Source organism: Xenia sp. Carnegie-2017, unplaced genomic scaffold (assembly GCF_021976095.1).
Source record: "Xenia sp. Carnegie-2017 unplaced genomic scaffold, XeniaSp_v1 HiC_scaffold_21, whole genome shotgun sequence".
NCBI lineage: Eukaryota > Metazoa > Cnidaria > Anthozoa > Malacalcyonacea > Xeniidae > Xenia > Xenia sp. Carnegie-2017.
The window spans coordinates 6,928,555-6,946,545 of record NW_025813484.1 but is presented as its reverse complement, the minus strand read 5'-3'; the positions used below and the strand labels follow the sequence as shown (position 1 = coordinate 6,946,545).

Genomic DNA, 17,991 nt, shown 5'->3' with positions numbered 1-17,991 from the left:
TACCGGGAAATATTTTGTGGCCACTTTCATATCTCCGGTTTTTGTCTGAATAATGACAGATTTTGGAATAATATTACCCCATTGCGCGGTCACCTTAGTTAACTGCACTATAATACAACTCATATTAACGCTAAAGAGTGTTTATGTTAGAGACGCTTCACATTTCTTTCTTTATCTCTGGAATTTAATGGTGTTGTAAAAATAAGTTGGGCAGGATGCGCTGTATGCTTAAACTGCTTTATGGAAATTTAATTTGCTGCTATTCTGTTTTAATTTCGATTGTGGACGGAAACTCACCACGATGGATGGCGACTCAATGTCTGTAACTGATTGGCAGTAATTTATATGCATGTTATGATTGAGTTTCCGGGTTAGACGAACTTAACACATGGCAAGTTATCGAGAATGGTTTAAATTTTGAGGTTGGTGATTCCACAATTTCTTTTTAATTGAATATTTGATCACATGGACGACGCCATTGGCGAGGGTATGGTCAAATTCCTTGCATTTTCCTTCAAGTACGTGGTGTATGGTTAAAACCATGTCTGTCAATGTTAAGACGTTTAATCTTGACAATAGAAATCGTTTATATTCCGCCACTTAAGATCTCTATTGACTCTTGAATGCTCAATGTTTTTCGTCGACTAAAAAAGAACGTCTTTATCTCTGCAACAAGCTCACCTTGCTACCGTAAACAAAGGGGTTTTGGATCGTCTGGCATTGAAATTCCGTCCAATCAAATACAACAATGAGTTAACCAATGACATTTGTACTGTCATTGTTGGGAATTCTAGAAAAGAAATAGCACGCGTAGAGCTCTGACACTCTGACTAACTACCTTCATCTATATCATACGGATAAACCGTTTTCAGTAAGAACTAAAGGGGAAAAGACATATTTCTGATCATTTATCAGTCCATATGTCAACGCGTGCGGTGTCTCCGTGCTTCGACCAACTCTCGCAAAGGGTCAGGTCATGACACATGTCATATCGCGTTATCTTCATTGCTTATGATAGTAAATTCGGATATTTTGATTCTGGTTGACCTAAAAGCTGTTTGATGTCTTATTCCGTGAGACGGATGTACAAAAATTTTTACGTCGAGTAAAGCCATTAAGAAGCATATTTCGATATACTCAGGCGATCATATGATATGGAACAACATCCTTCAGTATTCCCTATTCAAAATAAATGATCTTTTTATTTAAATCAAAAAATTCCCCGCAGCAACATCAGTAACACATGCATACATTCTTATCAAAATGAAAATAGATGAAGATATGCTAATTAATGCACCAGTTTTGTTGCATTTGCATGTTGGCAAAATTTTGGCATAATTTACATCTACCTCATTGATGGCAATGTTGTTAAAGATACAAATATCGCTTGAACGAACGACATATAAACTAAACCACGAGGTTGAAGGGAAAGTAGGCCTACTTCTAGCACGTGTCGATTTGACTAGGGTAAAAGATGGATGTCGCTTGCGTTACGTAAATTGCGTAATATAAACAACACAAATACAAAGATGTTTTTAAGAGATTCAAGTAACTTCAGTAGGAGAAACAGGGAGCTTTCTAAGCAGCGTTTTGCGTCCAGTGGTAATCATTAAGTCGTAGAAACCTATGAATTCATAGTGGGTGCAGGCGAAAAACTTTTCACACCACAATAATCTCGACACCATTGCTTTGTTAACTTAAAAAAAATAATTATGATGGCACACCTTGTTCCAGCCTTTTTACCCCCACTATCCAAAATTATTTTGAAATCGGCGTGTGGAATTTAAGTGGGCTTAGCCGTTTGCCTTGAACACAGTAGGGATACAAGCACTGTCGATTTTTAATCTTTACATTCAGCTACATTGATTGACTCTGGATTACCCAAATATAGTTGGAATCATAGAGTGGTTTCCGGAAATCTCATCACGTGTCTGCGTGTTTTTGTATAGGAATTGATTCAAAACTCGTCATTAGCTATCAGAAGAATGCAAGAGGTAGGAAATGCCGTGGTCGAGGAATTTTGAGGAGGCAAAGTCGATGTCTTTGCCATTGATTAGTCTGTTTTATCGTGGAACAGTTTCAATTGTACAAACATCAGACTGATATCAGTATAGTAAAAGTCATTCTGATTACATCTTGCAAGTGTGTTGGAATTATTACTTGTCATTTTATCATAGTCGAGATTTTATATAGTTATAAGCTTCGTGAAATAGGGATGTATTTCTTTAATTTCTTGTTTACAGCATTACGCTGTTCCGGTAATCCATCAAGTTTTCTTCATCTAAAATAATCCGTCTGTCGTAGTCCGTTGACAAATCAGCGTATTATTGTCTTCAAAATTCCGAGGAAACTTCATGTAATACTAGTGATAGAAAATCTTTAGCAAACATTGAATGAGAATGTAAAAACTGCAAGGCGAGAGCATTTTTCACAATTCATATCCAATATCCATGGCAATCGTGGGAAGGACTTGCGTTGCCTAAGTTTTCATTGATTGCTCACAAAAATTTACTTGAAAAATATCCTTTTCATCCTGAAGTTCTGCGTAGCTTATCTAAATGAAGTTTTCAAAACAAGCAATGCTTAATTGTACACAACATCTATTTAACAAGTTTCTATTTGAACAGAGATAATCGGACGTTCGATAAATAACAAATTTAAGTGGAATATGACACAAGCAAGGTGTTGCAGCATATATCGAATGAATAAAACTGTGGACAAAACTTATCACTTTTTGTATCTACGTATGACATTCTGTTTAGTGACGTTTATTTCTGAAACTTATAATTCTTGACGCAGCATCGGTCAAATCCCTGCAGCCCTCGCTGTGTTTTTCATCCGATTGAAATCGTAATTGGGAGACTGTTCTTAATAGGCGTCGTTGTTATTCTCTCAGAGTAACCACAAAGTAGCTATAACTATGCTGAATATCTATTTGGACTGGAAATTGTGGAGGCGTCAAGCTCATAGATCTAACGAATGTCCGTCCATTTAGTTTCTGAACTTGCATTAATTTCGGGGGTCATTAAAAACTTCGGGGTTCTATGCATTTCCGTTCAAAGTTAGACAACCTGTTGTGTGGAATAATACCGCGAATAAGAAACGGTGTCAAAGCACATGAAACAAAGAAACCAACGACTTGCACAAAACATACTTAACTTTCGTGTTTGTCGTATGATATATTAGGAAAAGGATTTTATGCGTTTCCTTTCAACGCCATCTCTTTGAAATGGTCGACGTAATGTATAAATCTAATCTCCTTGTTACGCTTTCCTTTTCTTCCAAAAAAAAGCAATGGGATTTTATTAAAACTTCTGAACAAAATAAGGCTGGATTAGAAAGGATCATTAATACAGAAATGATCGGAAATGAATATAGTTTCACTTGATTAATGATCGGTTGTTTTGTTAGTTACCCCGTGCTATTTTGGCTACTCGGTAGCAAACCACGCAAAAAATATAATCTTTGTGTCTTTTTTGGTATTGGTATTGAAGTTTGCTTATAAAAGCCTTCGAAAACATCCACATACTTGAACAGCTATGGAGATGGTGGGCGTTCATTATTTCAACGTGCAATTATATTTAATCTTCATACGTGCATGCTGCGAGTGCGGAAAAGGAACATTCTAGAACATTGAAATCCGTACAGATGTAGTTGGAGTTATTAATAAACTGCTTCTCCGTATCAATTGCTGTTATGTCACATGCAGGATTTGATAATTTATAATGAAAGGTTTTTCGAAAATAAGTTTTAAGATTTAATCGATTTTAGAGAACTTGGTATGTTTTTGATAACGTTGATAAGATCACTGACGAACGTTCAGCTACTTCCGCTGGACAGAATTCATAACGCGTAGCTAAAATTGAATTAAACATATGTTTTACATTAGACATGGAGAATTTTAGTGTTAAGTGTTCTTTCAGCTGAATGGTGCTAAGGAACTAATAGTTATTTTTTTTTAAAAAGTGAATCATCCATACAGTGAACATTTTTTATCGTGAAATGTTGATTTTGTCTTCTTTAAGACATCAGCTACTTTCATTCTAATTCTTGCAAGAAGATTATTAAAAATTAAGCTTCATTTTCTACTTGGCACGCATGTCGTGTCATTGGATTTTTCATACATTCAATATTTTTGTTTTCTTTAATGTAAATTATCAAGATTTCATTCAGGTTTTGACGATAAACAAATGTGAAAGTGGGGTGTCTTTAGTGCATTTCTTGAGTCAGACGTTTTCCACCATAATTTATTCTCAAAACCCTTCTTTCTCCAATTGGAATATCTAAAGGGTTTGGCAGTTTAAGTAATTCATTCTGCATGCGCCAAACAACTACATGTTTTTATGAATTTGAATTTAGCTATATTTATCATAAGATCTGTCGTTTTGTAAAGTTGTTGGTGATCTATGCCTATGTTCTTTCCCTTCGTGCTCGAATCCTGCTCGAGGATACCTAATTAACGGTTTGTTCTTTGGTAAAGATTTTACTCCTATTCTTGTACATGGAGCTGGCGGTAATCCATGCAGAACAAAATTCAACTCGCTATTTTCTACCTTCCCTCAGAGAGTTTCAAGCGATTTGTTTCAACGAAAAGTTGGTTTCGCTTGTCTTCAATATTTTTCTCCAACTCATTGATATCAGTGCGATTCTTTTTTGAACAGCACTGCAAACTGCTGAAGTATGTGACCGCCGTTCGAAGTCGTTGCGTGTGCATTCAACTCCCTAAAAGGACCGTAATGATATTTTAATGGTGATTTCTATCAAATTTGATGTATCTCAAAGTGTCAATCGGTTTTGTTTTCCCTCGCCATTCATGCCACACTATAAGCTTGTCATTAAAGTCATTCAGGAAAGACTATTGAATGCCAGTTAGGGCAAGCATTTCCTTTAAAGCATTTGTTTAAGTTTATCAACGTGCTGAAATGACTACCGTATAGTGCGGTTACTAATCTCACGGAGTCGCTAGTGTATGGGTTCACGTCGAAATAGTCTCGAAATGGCTACTGAAAGCACCCGTTTCCAAAAACGTTTAATCGCGAACTTATATGGTGGCCAACAAACAGCCCAGAGGCATGCTCTCAGATAGATTTATCCCGGGTGTATATCTGTCATCGGCGGAACGGCTTTGCTCCCGGATTTATAATGAAAAGGCATTCTTTACACAAATGGCTAATTATCGCCACAGCGCATCCTCTGTGTTCAATGTTATTAGTTTAAGACGTTGTATCGCTGTTGAACTTACTGAAGGGCAATTTTTGCCTTTTGTTGCTGTGTAAGTGTCGTGCACCGGTCCAACGTTTGTTTATATAGGAAATGACCGTATGCCATATAATGGTGACAAGTAACTGTCTCTTCTGGTCTATACTATACAGGCACCTCGACAAAGCCACAAAAATCTTCTGGCTTTCTTCCAAGCATCGTTCTACAGGGCATTATAGCTTGTTGACCCGTCGGCTTTTCGTGGCTTTTCTAAGCAAAACTAATGTGGATTTGTGTGTTTTGATATTTCTTTAGTAAATATTTCGTCTCCTGAGACAGGAACAATCTTTTTCAAAGAAAACATCGCACCTCATACAGAAAGTATCTGTTACACGGTTTCAAACTCCCGCCTATATGTGTGCTCACTGTAAATAGTAGAGGTGGCGTGTTTTTGTAGACAGAAGAGTAAAATTGTTAAGTTGGTAAAAGAATTTTAGTAGTTCATAAATATTTTGTTCTTTTGACTTGCTTATAGAAGTTTAGACGAAAAACGTGGGTCCTCATGTCACTCGCATGTAATACAACGTGTTTTAGGATCTCAGGTCACAATCTTAATTAGAAAACTTTTGCTTCGTTGAGAATGAGGATAAAATTAAAGTGCCGTTTCACCGAATTATAAGCAATGTTGCAAAGCCTTGAAGAAAAAGAAATCGATTCAATGTAGAGTTAGAGGTCGACCTTCTAACAATTATAGTATGACTGTTGTCGCTAATGCAAAACTTCCATGTACTATCTCTACAAAATTAACCTCAATTTAGGCCTTATCAAGTCAAAGGTTATATTTTTCAAGCGCTTGTCATTACATGTGTCCAGTTTCAAATCATTTCTAACGTTAGGGCATTTGTCGTTTTGCAAAGCAAGTAACTTTTCGTTTGTAGTTTCCCAGTGGAATTCATTTTATTTACATCGGTAGAGTATCACAGATACTTCATTAAATATATACAGTTATGTACAAGAAGGACAAGTACTATACAAAATGGCAAGCATGCTTGTTAGCTAATATATATATATATATTTCTGTTCGCTACAAATATTATCATGCCGCTCGCGCATTTGCGTGAAATAAACGCACAACTTCAGATAAATAGCATCTCCTAAATGATATATCTGAGAAAGGTGCTATGGATGAACCTTTGCAGACTTCAGGACAAGCGCTGCTTTCTAGTTAAATACAATACGCTGCTACCTTCTTTTATTTATAAACTATAAATTACTTCCAAAACGTTTAAAAAATAAACATAAATAAATTTGGCCACAAAGAAGGCAGCTAGAATGTGTTTCAAATGCCATTTGTCTTATACTTCATTGAAATTTCATTTGTCGACAACTCCGTGCATAGCTTACAGTTTGTTAAAAAGTTTAGCGCCTTGGCTATGATCAATATTCGTAGAGTTGATCCATTACGGATACCATTTTCTCATTATTACTCTTCTAAATCTTCTTGATCTCTGTGAGTTCAGTCAAGCTATCAATAGAGGGCTACATGATAAATGGGAATTTCATTATTTGCTTGTTTTCTTCTCATTTGCTGTCGTTTTTGACTCATTCACGAGATTCCTCAGCTTTTTACAACCCTTCAATGGTGGATAGCAGCAAAGACAGGGAAATAACATTGAGAACGCGCTTAGACAACACCAACGAGGTAAACATTGACTCAACGGACCAGCACACGAACATGGCTCATCAGCAATCTGTCCTTCGTCCTCGTTATCCTTTGTAAAGTGGTAGAAAGCACCTTTAACGAAACACATACATGTACAATAGTCTAAAAGCTCTTCGCTGTCTTCCCTTTTCATCAAGCTGTGCGAAGATTGTTGCGAAACAAAGCCACTATGGCCGGTTAATTTCGCCTTTTCAACGCAGTTATTATTACACACATATTCGGAAGATAGGTACGGCCGATAACTGTCCGGTTCAAATGTCATCACTCGACCCGTGTTCTGTTGCGAGACAAGATCGTTCTTCATTGCGCGAAGCATGTTCATTGGTACGAGAGTATGACGATCCCGATTAGTACTTAAAGCCGTATGAAACGGTGAATGAGAAACTGGTGGTTGCTCTGTCGTACAACTTAAAAGTTCATAAGTTCCTTCATCCTCAGCGTCGTACTTATCGACTTTCGTTGACATAGTTTTATTTAGTTTTTCGTCCTTAAACTTCGAGTGAGGTTTAGCGAACTTTCCAAATCCTGGATTGCTCACCAGCTTAAGTTTATGATCCTTACCATAAACAGTTGAATAATATATACATTCATCATCTTCGGCAAACGAGTTTATGTCTTCTTTGTATCGTCCCAACTTAACGCCATAATTCAACGGTCTTAGACTACCAATAGAACGTTGTGTAAAACCTTGCCAGCCCTTTGATTGGCTTTCAAATCTTGTTGCGGCCATATATACGTCAACACAGCACAAGCAATACTCGAAGAAGATGTTTGTATTATACTTTCTACGTACTATATTTATCGAGTTTGGTCAAAGAGAAGTTCATGAAGCGGGCTTCTGACCGTGTCTGTGATTAGGATGAAATGTCAGCAAGTAAGGTATTAATAATGGGCTCGCCTTTCTTCGTTCCTTCCTGGGTTTACACAGAACTTCCGATAATTTTTCGTTCCCAAAACTTCAACGCTCTCGAACCCGCAGGTTCTTCAGATGTGTTGTGTTGCTGCCTATGTTTCAAAACTGCTCATTTATCTTTTTATTTGTAACAAACTTGCATCGCTGATGTAGTAACTGTAGGATTACAGATTCACAGCGATAACGCTAACGTCTGAAATTCGAGTTTTATCAGAGTGGAACTGTTGAGAAATCACAGTATGTCAGGCAATATAATCTTGTCGAATGGCTCAGGATGCCCCATTCAGACTATAAGGTGAAATACAGCAGCACGCTTTCAACACTGTGTCGCCTGATCACTATACAACACGCTATATGTCTTTAACATTAGCGACCTTTCGCTTTTCTACGCACTTTGTTTTGACTTTACAACGCACCGATTTGCCATACGCGTTCACGATACACAACACTTATGGAAATCTTTGAGCATGCAAGAGCGAATAAAAGTTACTAAAGAGCATTTCTTTATCACAGGAAGTGGTGGAATTTGAAAAAGACGTTTCCGGTGTTTGGCAAATAGTTTTAGATTATATCTCATCAACAAGTCGTACCAGTGCTTGCAGGAGTCTGTTAAGTTCAACAATGTCTGCGTATTCGACCCCAAAGTGGGCCTCCTCTCACGAGACTGACCTTACGGCGTAGCAACGTAGTTGTAAGATGCTATACCGTCTACACTTTTACCTTTCAACGCTTAGTCTTTTTGTGTTGATGACGGAAAATAAGCATGCAATGCGCTTGAGTAATATACGACCCATTCTTTCGAGTACCCGGGTTTGCTTTGAAAAAGTGAGAACAACAAAGCCAGCTTTCTCCCCCCAACTAGACATGCCGCAATATCGTGGAATATTGAATATCATCTAAGGAAGCGTGCGTCACGCGTGGGCGATCCTATGTGCTCGTCAAATCTACATAGTTTACATCTGTGATGTGTGGTTTCGGCGCATGACATCTGAAAGAAACTAGCAGCGAATTGTGCAACACGTAACTGAAGCAGTATGCAAATTGAAATTCTTGTAATATTTTGAGGTTTTCTTGAGTACATTTAGGAAGTGAACTTACCAAGGTTGTGGAATGAGGAGATTAATTAAGAAAGCCTGAAATTAGGCAATGGTTTCGTAATGAAAAGTCCGGCTAATTGGATGCGAGATTTCTAATTCTGAAAAAATTTTAAGACCTGTAGTATCAAACCTTCTTACGTAGAACGGCTGACGAACGAAACGATTTTTCAGTCTTGTTAATGATTCTAACATGACAGGAAGGAAAAATGACAACAAAGCTATACACTTATAACTTTATGCGCATTGCAGTTTTCTTGATTGTCAAAACTCATAAATGCCTATTCAGGTGCTTTATTATTCACAAAATGCACCCCTGAATGAACTCAACTGATTTTCGTTTTAGTTGGCAGTCACTTACGGAAAGCATTTCGTAATTTTCTCGGTAATTTTCCTTATTGTTGACGTTTTTCCTCATCCTCCCCCACTGTAAACGACGTCAATTTACACATGTAAAGAATTCTTTCTGAATTCAAAACAAAACATGATGTTCACAAATAATTTTGTATTAATTGGCTATTGTTGTTAAATTTTCTACTGGTTTTTGTTCTTTCTTCCTGTCTTATGAGATTGTGCAGCTGGTGTTTTACAGAATAAATGATATACATTTTTATAAAATGTATATATATCCTATGGTCTGTCATTGAACTTCAACCTATGATCTGTCATTAAACTCAATACAAATTTTGAGTTTTATACAAATCAAGTGGAATGACAGATTTAAGAGTTGGCAATCTGCATACATATATTTTATTCTTTTTTGGTAATCTCAACTTTGCTTTTACTAATCTTTCCCAAGTCGTTTAAGTAATGGATTATTCTTGAGCGTATATATTAGTTGGCCGACTTGTATAAACATAATTAAGGATAGGAGAGGTGAAGAGAAGAGAAGAGAAGAGAAGATGAAAAAGCAATCTAGAATAGAGTAGACGTGTGGTAGTCAATGAAATAAAGTGACGTAAAAGAAATCATAATCTCTTGTGCCATAAACAAAACATCCTATGCTTATATGCATGTTGTTCAGGAGTCACAATTGCATTGATAAACGTGACGGCAAATTTTTATCTAAATTGCATTACTAAATATTTATATTGAATTGAAAAATTGATGAATTTATTTCTCATGAAGTGCCTCTCAAAATCACTTCCCAATTCATTCCATAGAAGCGCCACTGCATTCAACCTTAGTGTTCAAGCATGAAATCCCGGCGCACCAAGGTCATTTGAATGAGGAAACAGGATAACGGTCAACGTCAATATAACCATAAGTCATTACCGCTCATTATTATGTCGAAGCCACGAAACTGCGTCGAAGCCATCCAACCTTTTCCTTATTTCAGAAATTAGTTTTCGACTCTTAATTATTATTTAGAGAAGTGACGTCAATCGAAGACTGTTTGTCATGTTCAGCAGTCGTTTTTGAAGGCTGGGGGTGTGCTGGCATCAACTTCACGTCAGTTATTTATGCACTAGTTGGTCCCAAGCGGGGATGTAAGTTGTTGTAGAACATTTGAAGATTCCAGCATTTTTTTAAGACGCCATAGCTTTCAGGTTCCCCAACAAAGGGCAGTCGTTTAGTAGACTTTTACCTGTGGCATATAATTGAGTTTTGAAAACGCTTTTTACCACCCAAATTTTTGCCGCTTTTTAGAACTTCCTGGGGATTATTTAATGCTCAACATGATACAACTTGAATGAAATTTGTTTTCAGCGTTCAAAGTTGGCAAACCATTTTTTAACAAAACAATGTAGCACACGAAACATTGTTTTTGAAATAATCCGTTTTGACTGGTCTCGTCACTTTCAAACATGTCCACAATAACAATATTTTTATTCAATAGACGGGAAGAGTTAAATCGAGTGAAAACTAACATGCTCTATTATGTTTTTAAACATTTCCGGCCTTCTGTTTGTGATAGTCTTGTGTGTGAAATTGTCACTTCCAACGCAAAAGCATGACAAAGACTATTCCTTTTACTAACTCATGTATTGTTGAACGATTGAATATTATAATGACCGATGGAAAAAAGTTCAAAAGTTTTTTTTAAGTATATGGAGCTATTTCTTGGAATGATTTATCTATTGATGTGGAAAAAACATAATTCTGTCATTAATATTAAAAAAGTTAGAAAAAGTACGTTTCCTCATTCTTAAGTTCATGGTATGTCATGCTATGCTGTGTCATGCTATGTTGTGCTATTCTATGCTATGTTGATATTTTCGTAAGAAATTCGAGCATTTGCTTTTCACATTAAAAGAATCTTTCATGAAAATCTTTCAAATCATCTCGAATCTCATCCAATAAATAGTTTATGATTCTATGACATGTTATACAAACGTAAATTTACTAAGTTGTACCCAGTTTAAGATGAGTTAAAGCCTGTCGCCATTACGCCATTCATATTTTAACTCGCACTTAAACCTCTATAAATAAAGCACTTTTCTCTTTCTGTATCCTAATATCCCTCCCCTTACCTGTTGCCACAGGCATTTTTACCAATTACTGTGGAATCAAATGCTATGTATGCTGTGTATGTGTAATGTCAGTGTTTGACGAGCCTCTACTTTTGTTTTTAAAGAAAGAACTTTTTTCTGTATCAACAATCATAAAGTTTTTACGTTTGTTTTGACGGAAACACGCCAAAACTTGCGTTGTTATTCTTTGTCATTCATCGCTAATTCGTAATAAACAATGAAAATTTCATTAAAGTGTGAGAAAAAATAAAGTTTCGACAAATTTGAATTAAAATGTGATAGTTTCAAGCGTGTTTTCGTGACATTTTGAAGCACAAACCGAAAGTTATGATGTGATAATTTTGTCGTCTATCATGACGTGTTACTGTTGCCATATCCTGCGCTAAGTGCAATGGGAGACTAAGGAGAGTGTTGAAAGGATATCAAGATCACGAACGAATACTTTTAAAAAATTATTGCTGCTTTTTCTTAAAAAGTCTTCCGTATTACGCTTCAAAACGTTTATTGAAAGCAACACGTAGGAGTCAGTTTTATTTTCCGTCGGAGAGTTGATATGAAATGGATGTGACTGTGGGAAGTCTTCAAATCAAACAGTGACTTTTTTAAAGGCACTACTTATAATATTTGCGCTTACTTTAGAAACTTTACTTTAGTTTTGAACTTCTGAAATGTGAGAATAGTTTTAGGCAATAATACCTTAGATCATTCTTACATGAAGCTCGATAAAAGTTTAACACAATATGCATGTTCTATTACTACCGCATGCATGTAGTATTACTTGCTCATATATACAGTATGGCGGCGGTCGCGCATAAGAATATCTTTCGAAGCAAATTTAAAGGCTGTCTTTTGGGTGCTTTGTTTGGTGATGCGTTTGGTGCAGAGTTTGAATGTAAGTATTTCCAAGAACCTGTCCCGTCTGAAGAGTTTGATCGGTTTTCAAACGAAAAACTTCGCGAAATGAAAACAAACAAACTGTTTCACTTTACCGACGATTCTGCGATGACAATGGCTATCTGTCGCTCATTATTGAGGAAAAAAGCGTTTGACATTGATCATTTAGCAAACGAGTTTGTACGGAGCTTTATGGCAGAGCCACGCCGAGGATACGGTGGCGGTGTTATTACGGTATTTGATAAATTGAGGTCGCAAACGTTAGAAGATGTGAAAGCACCAGCACGAGATCAGTTCAATGGTACTGGTTCCTATGGTAACGGGGCTGCCATGAGAGTTGCACCGTTTGCATTATTTTATCAAAATGACGTTAAGGAAGTTAAGAAAGTGAGTATTTTTAGTTAGCATATTGAACATAATCAAGGGCTCTAAACCTTATTCCTGAAAATGTAAGTTTTGCTTACAATACTTATAATGTTTAGTTCAGTTATGCTGTAAAGTTATGATCTTTAGGCAGCAAGAGAACAGGCATTGATTACTCATGCGCACACTCTTGGTGTTGAAGGTGCTGTCCTTCAAGCAGTTGCAGTGTATTTATCTCTACATACACCACTTGGAAAACTTGACACCTCAGCCTATATTGACAAACTTATCTCTGTAGCAAAGGATTTGGAAAATAAGAGCAAAATTGAGTAAGTATTACTTCATGATGTGTGTGATATCATAGATCTCTGAGACGATATCCTAGATCCTTGATTTATGTGGCTCTTTGGTTTTCTTTTCATTGTTTTCATGTTGCCTTGTCAGCCTTATCTTCTTGTCTCCAATACTCTCCCCTCTTCTTGTCTCCAATACTCTCCCCTTCTTGTCTCCAATCTCTCTCTTGTCTCAATACTCTCCCTTTTTGTCTCATCTTCTTCCCTTCTTTCTTTTGATCTCTCTCCTCTGCTTCCTCTTTTCTCCATCCTTTCTGATCCGATTTCTCCTTTGTCTGATTTTCCTTTCTCGATTCTGATTCTTCTCGATCTTCGAATTCTCCCCTCTTGATCTCGATTTCTCGATCTCGGATCTCGACTTCTCGACTGATCTCTTCGATCCTCTTTGAAATCTTCATTTTCCTCGATGTCTGATTTTGTCTCGATCTTCGATCTCGATCTCTTTGATCGATGCCCTCTCGAAATCTCGATCTCGATTTCTTTCTCGATTTTGAAATCCGATGATTTCTCTCTCTTTTCTCTCTCGATTTGATCCTCTTTTCCTTTGACTGTTTTTTGTCTCCATCTCTCCCTTTTGTTCTGATGCTCTTCTTTTCTTTCTCTCCCCTTTTTGATCTCCCCTTTTGTTCCTCCTCTTTTGTCTCTCTGTCTCAATTTCTCGTCTCGGATTTCCTCCATCTCCCTCTTGTCAAATCTCCCCATTCTCGTCTCCAATACTTTCCCTCATTCTTGTCTTTAATCTTATTCACGTCAAGCTATAATCGCCATTAAACTTTTAGTGATGACATTTGTCATGTTGACGATGAAGAAGCCACTCAATCGTTCACTACTCAACTACGACATGTAAAACAACTACTTGTGGAACATGAAGACGATTCAAACCGCCAACGTGTGATTGATACACTCGGACATGGCATTAGAGCGGCAGAGGCTGTACCTACTGCTATCTACGCATTTCTTCATAAGTCAAAAACTTGCATGAAAGATGCCCTGTTTTATTCAATGTCTCTTGGAGGCGATACTGATACTATTGCCTCAATGACTGGAGCAATAGCTGGTGCCTATTGGGGGGATGAACACATACCACAGCTGTGGCTGGATGTTACAGAGGGTGCACAAGAAATGTGCGAGTATTCTGATGAAATTTATAACATTGCCTTTGAAGCGAACCATCCTCAGAATGTCGTGGATAAATAGATGTCTATCTTGATGTTTTGGGTTTAACTAATATCGTCTTAAGAGAAAAGTGTGATTATTAGTTGGTTTAGTTGTGGGTATCATTGTAATTATTTAAGTGGCGACTCTGTAATTAATCAAGATTTGATTATGTATTTTGATATTCACTATCAATCACATAACCACATACGTACATTATATTCCAGCAATTTTTTAATAAATATTATACTAAACACGAATTTGATGCAGAACAGCTTTAATTTACCGATGTATAGTTGGTATATAGGGGTGAGGGTGATCATAACCCCACGAAGCCCGTATCTTTCCATGTTGTGTGATTAATTATGCATGTCCATGACGTAATTTATGCATGATTTTGTCAGATATATGTACTTTTGGAAAAAAACTGCAAGACTTTTCTTGCAATATGATTTGCGCTTCTGAAAATATAAATGACATGGAGGCTCTGTATATTTACTATAATTATGGCGAACATTTACTTTGGTAATAACGGACCAAAGATGCAAATGCCTTCTTTCGATGACATGGAGGCTCTGTATATTTACTATAAATTATGGCGAACATTTGCTTTGGTAATAACGGACCAAAGATGCAAATGCCTTCTTTCGACTGCGACGACAGGCCTTATAACACTACAAGTACTGTCAACAAAATTGTGAAGATTACCTGAAACAAACTATGCTAGAACACAGCTGACAAACGTCAAAAAGAAGGTTATAAGATCTCATCCATTAGAACAAAATCACAAATATATCTTTCATTATTAAATAAGTGCGGTGTGTGGTAAATTATAATTGGTTCATTCATAATCACATGACTTAAAATAAATACAATGTATCCCCTCTGGGAAACAAGTGAAAAATTGTTGTCTGCTTATTTTGATATCATAAATAAAACAGCTATGGTATCGAAAACTAAGAAAATGTTACTCAAGTTTGTTAAGCGACGACATTCAACTATTAATAGAAAAAAGGGATTCGGAAAACACTTGGAAGTCGACCAAAAATGCTATGGTCACCCTTATAGTATTTTGCAATGGAAGGATCTCCACGGAAAGACGATGGTATTTCTTAAGCTGTCGAAATCTATGATCTCTGTTTTAATGTACGCTTCCTCGGGAAATGGTGAGTTTTGTTTTCTCTCGAGTCTCGCGTAACGTTTCTCTTAACTTCGTTCCAGGAAACATTGACTCTCCTGGAAAATAAAACTCAATATTTCCCGAGGAAGCACACATTGAGTGTATAATATAAAACCTATAAGCTTCTTCGAAAACTGGAAGTTTGGGTGCCAGTTATAGCTCGTGAAGCATTATGGTATTGTTTTGGAAGACGCTTGCTTACGCCCGTAGCTTATTAATATACTACGAGAAATGTCCGAAATTGTAATATATTCACAAGAATTAATTGTAATAGAATTTGCCTTACAACTAAATAGATGTATATAAATAAAGATCGTTCAATAAACATTGGTGAATTGCTTATAAGATCTGGTGGTGTTAACTATACAGAAATGTAAAAAGAGCAATAGCATTGCAAGTTTTTCTAAAGTCAATGGTGATTTCAACAGAAATCCCTGTGCTGATGTTCAGGAAAACTGGAGAATACAAATGCTTTAAGCAACAATTCACTTAATAATCTTTTTTATCTTACTTGAATGTACTGTTTGTTAATGTTTACAGTGTTTGTAACATAATTATTTGAAAAATTGTGCGTCCCCAATGCAAACAGTACCATAATCCTATTCAAGTTTTGTTTGTACCCAGACTCCCTGCAGTTTTCGAAATAGCTAATTGTAACTCTAACGTTGGCCAGAATTTCTTGAATTGCCTTGTTACAAAATCAGTGGTGCATTTATGTAAGACTTGAACCATCTTTATGTTTAAAGGCAAAGCACGACAAAGCTTTTTGAAAATAGTCTCACCCTCCCCTCCATTCGGTTTTTTAACGTAAATTCTCTTGTAAATTATGACTTTTGTCAAACACAAAGTTTGCTCAGAATTGCACTCTTATTCGGTCGTTTTTAGGTTCGCATCAGTCACGTCTATTTAACATTGTTTATCTTTATTTCTTTGAAGACTGTTTCAACCATAAGATTGTCAGTTTCAATACTGCTATACATCGTAAGTTTGCCATTTATCAATTAAGGAACGAGGCGGAGCTCTCCTTCTGTGAATAGTCAAGGAAGGAAAAACCGATCAAATGATTGTTCGCTCATTCACTCTAAGGTTTTAACATCATTCAGCGAATTTTTGCTTTTTTCTTGTTTGCTACTAATACATTATCACTCACATTCAAGCAGTGACTTGTCAGAATCAATTAGGATATGCAATATGTGTACAATAGTTTACATTTGCTGGTTAATACAAACTAATGAGAAATATAGTCAGTTTGGCGCATTCGCTAATTGGTTCCGGTTTGTCGTGCTGCTTTAATGGTAAAATAAAGCAACCTTATGTTCGTATGTAAAGTACGTCTCCTTTAACGCGAGAACTCATCTTTCGCCTATTGTGCAAAATTTCGAAGTAGATTTTGTGTAACTGACTAAATAGTTACAGCGATACGTTTTCTCGCTGCTTTTATAGCATATGGTGTCATTCGCGGATTTTGATTGGTCTTGTTTTAGTATTGTGCGGATGTTGTCCATTATCACCGCCAAAAACTAGACGTGGAAACTTTGGACCTTGGGGGTGATAAAAAGAAGACAAAAAGTGAGAATTTTTGTCAATTAGAATGTTAATTCAGTTAATAGAGAAGTATGTTCGAATTGTTTCGCCTGATTACGCTTTTGAATCGGCGTTCAGTCCGAAAACCATCTCAGTCTTCGAGCGACTGCAACTTATTGAAAAAACAAGTTTCGGCGGGAATGTGTGTTTTTTAAAGTCTAACGTCAAACTATAATTCAAATTTTTAAATGAAACTTTTTTGACTATAATTAAATCTATTTGTCCATCTAAAAACTTCGAATTGCTTCCTTTGAACTGTATCGAACAATTGATTTCATTCTTGAACCGACCGATTTTCAGCGCAAACGTAGCTAATTAGATTAATTTCACAATGAAGGCTAAATTTTCATTCGAGTCTTCTTAGATATGGAAGTTGAAAATTTTGCTTTTGAACCTCATTAAATAATCATTTGGGTAAAACTTTTAAAAGCTCATTCTCGATCCAACTCGCTGCGATTTAAAATATGCCAAAAATAGCTAACGAAATGATTTGCCTGAAAATTTATGGTGTATTCAGGGTGATCGGCTTTCAAATCATCATTTACTCTGTGTTTCCGCTTGAATTCCCATTACGTAGAATTGTCCGAGTTACTAAGTGAAGTTTTGTCATTTTTTCACCTTCTGGTTTGAATAAATATTTATCGAACCGCGGGAGAGGTCTAATGTATGAAAGAGTCCATTTGGTCGTCTGATTGATTGCAACAGCAAACAATAATGCCGTGAACCTTATGAGAAAAATTACCGTCTGCTCGTTGTTATTCGTTCAAACAGATCAGGATGTACGTTCTAGGAAATGTCTCTCTTCTCTCTACCTTTAATCTTTCATGCCTGCATTTATTTCGCCCTACCGACATCACATGACACTAGTTGATTAACAACGAATGTAGCTTTGTCTTTATTTGCACTATTTTATGTGATTTTCCGCAACTAAGGGAGAATGTAAACGCTCTTGTGGGCTAGGGCATGCAGTACCTATTTACACATGTACAATCAATAACGATGGCTGGCTTAATTGCGAATCTTATACTTGGGCATAAGGTATACAGGTTTATCACATAT

General features: G+C 36.5%; 2 protein-coding genes and 1 long non-coding RNA gene across 3 annotated transcripts; 2 read left to right on the top strand and 1 right to left on the bottom strand.

Moving 5' to 3' along the window:
- The first annotated feature begins 428 nt into the window (after positions 1–428).
- On the top strand, positions 429–2,210 carry LOC124444208. The gene is made up of 2 exons (XR_006947883.1): positions 429–518; positions 1,950–2,210. It is a non-coding gene; the product is annotated as an uncharacterized LOC124444208 (long non-coding RNA).
- A 3,927-nt stretch (positions 2,211–6,137) lies between these two features.
- LOC124444276 lies at positions 6,138–8,640 on the bottom strand. The gene has a single exon (XM_046994852.1). The coding sequence runs from the start codon at positions 7,650–7,652 to the stop codon at positions 6,762–6,764; it is 891 nt and encodes a 296-aa protein (XP_046850808.1). The 5' UTR covers positions 7,653–8,640; the 3' UTR covers positions 6,138–6,761.
- Positions 8,641–12,089: 3,449 nt separating this feature from the next.
- On the top strand, positions 12,090–14,428 carry LOC124443988 (ADP-ribose glycohydrolase ARH3-like). Its single transcript, XM_046994550.1, has 3 exons — positions 12,090–12,684; positions 12,811–12,989; positions 13,793–14,428. The coding sequence occupies exons 1-3, from the start codon at positions 12,148–12,150 to the stop codon at positions 14,208–14,210; spliced, it is 1,134 nt and encodes a 377-aa protein (XP_046850506.1). The 5' UTR covers positions 12,090–12,147; the 3' UTR covers positions 14,211–14,428.
- The last annotated feature ends 3,563 nt before the right edge of the window (positions 14,429–17,991 follow it).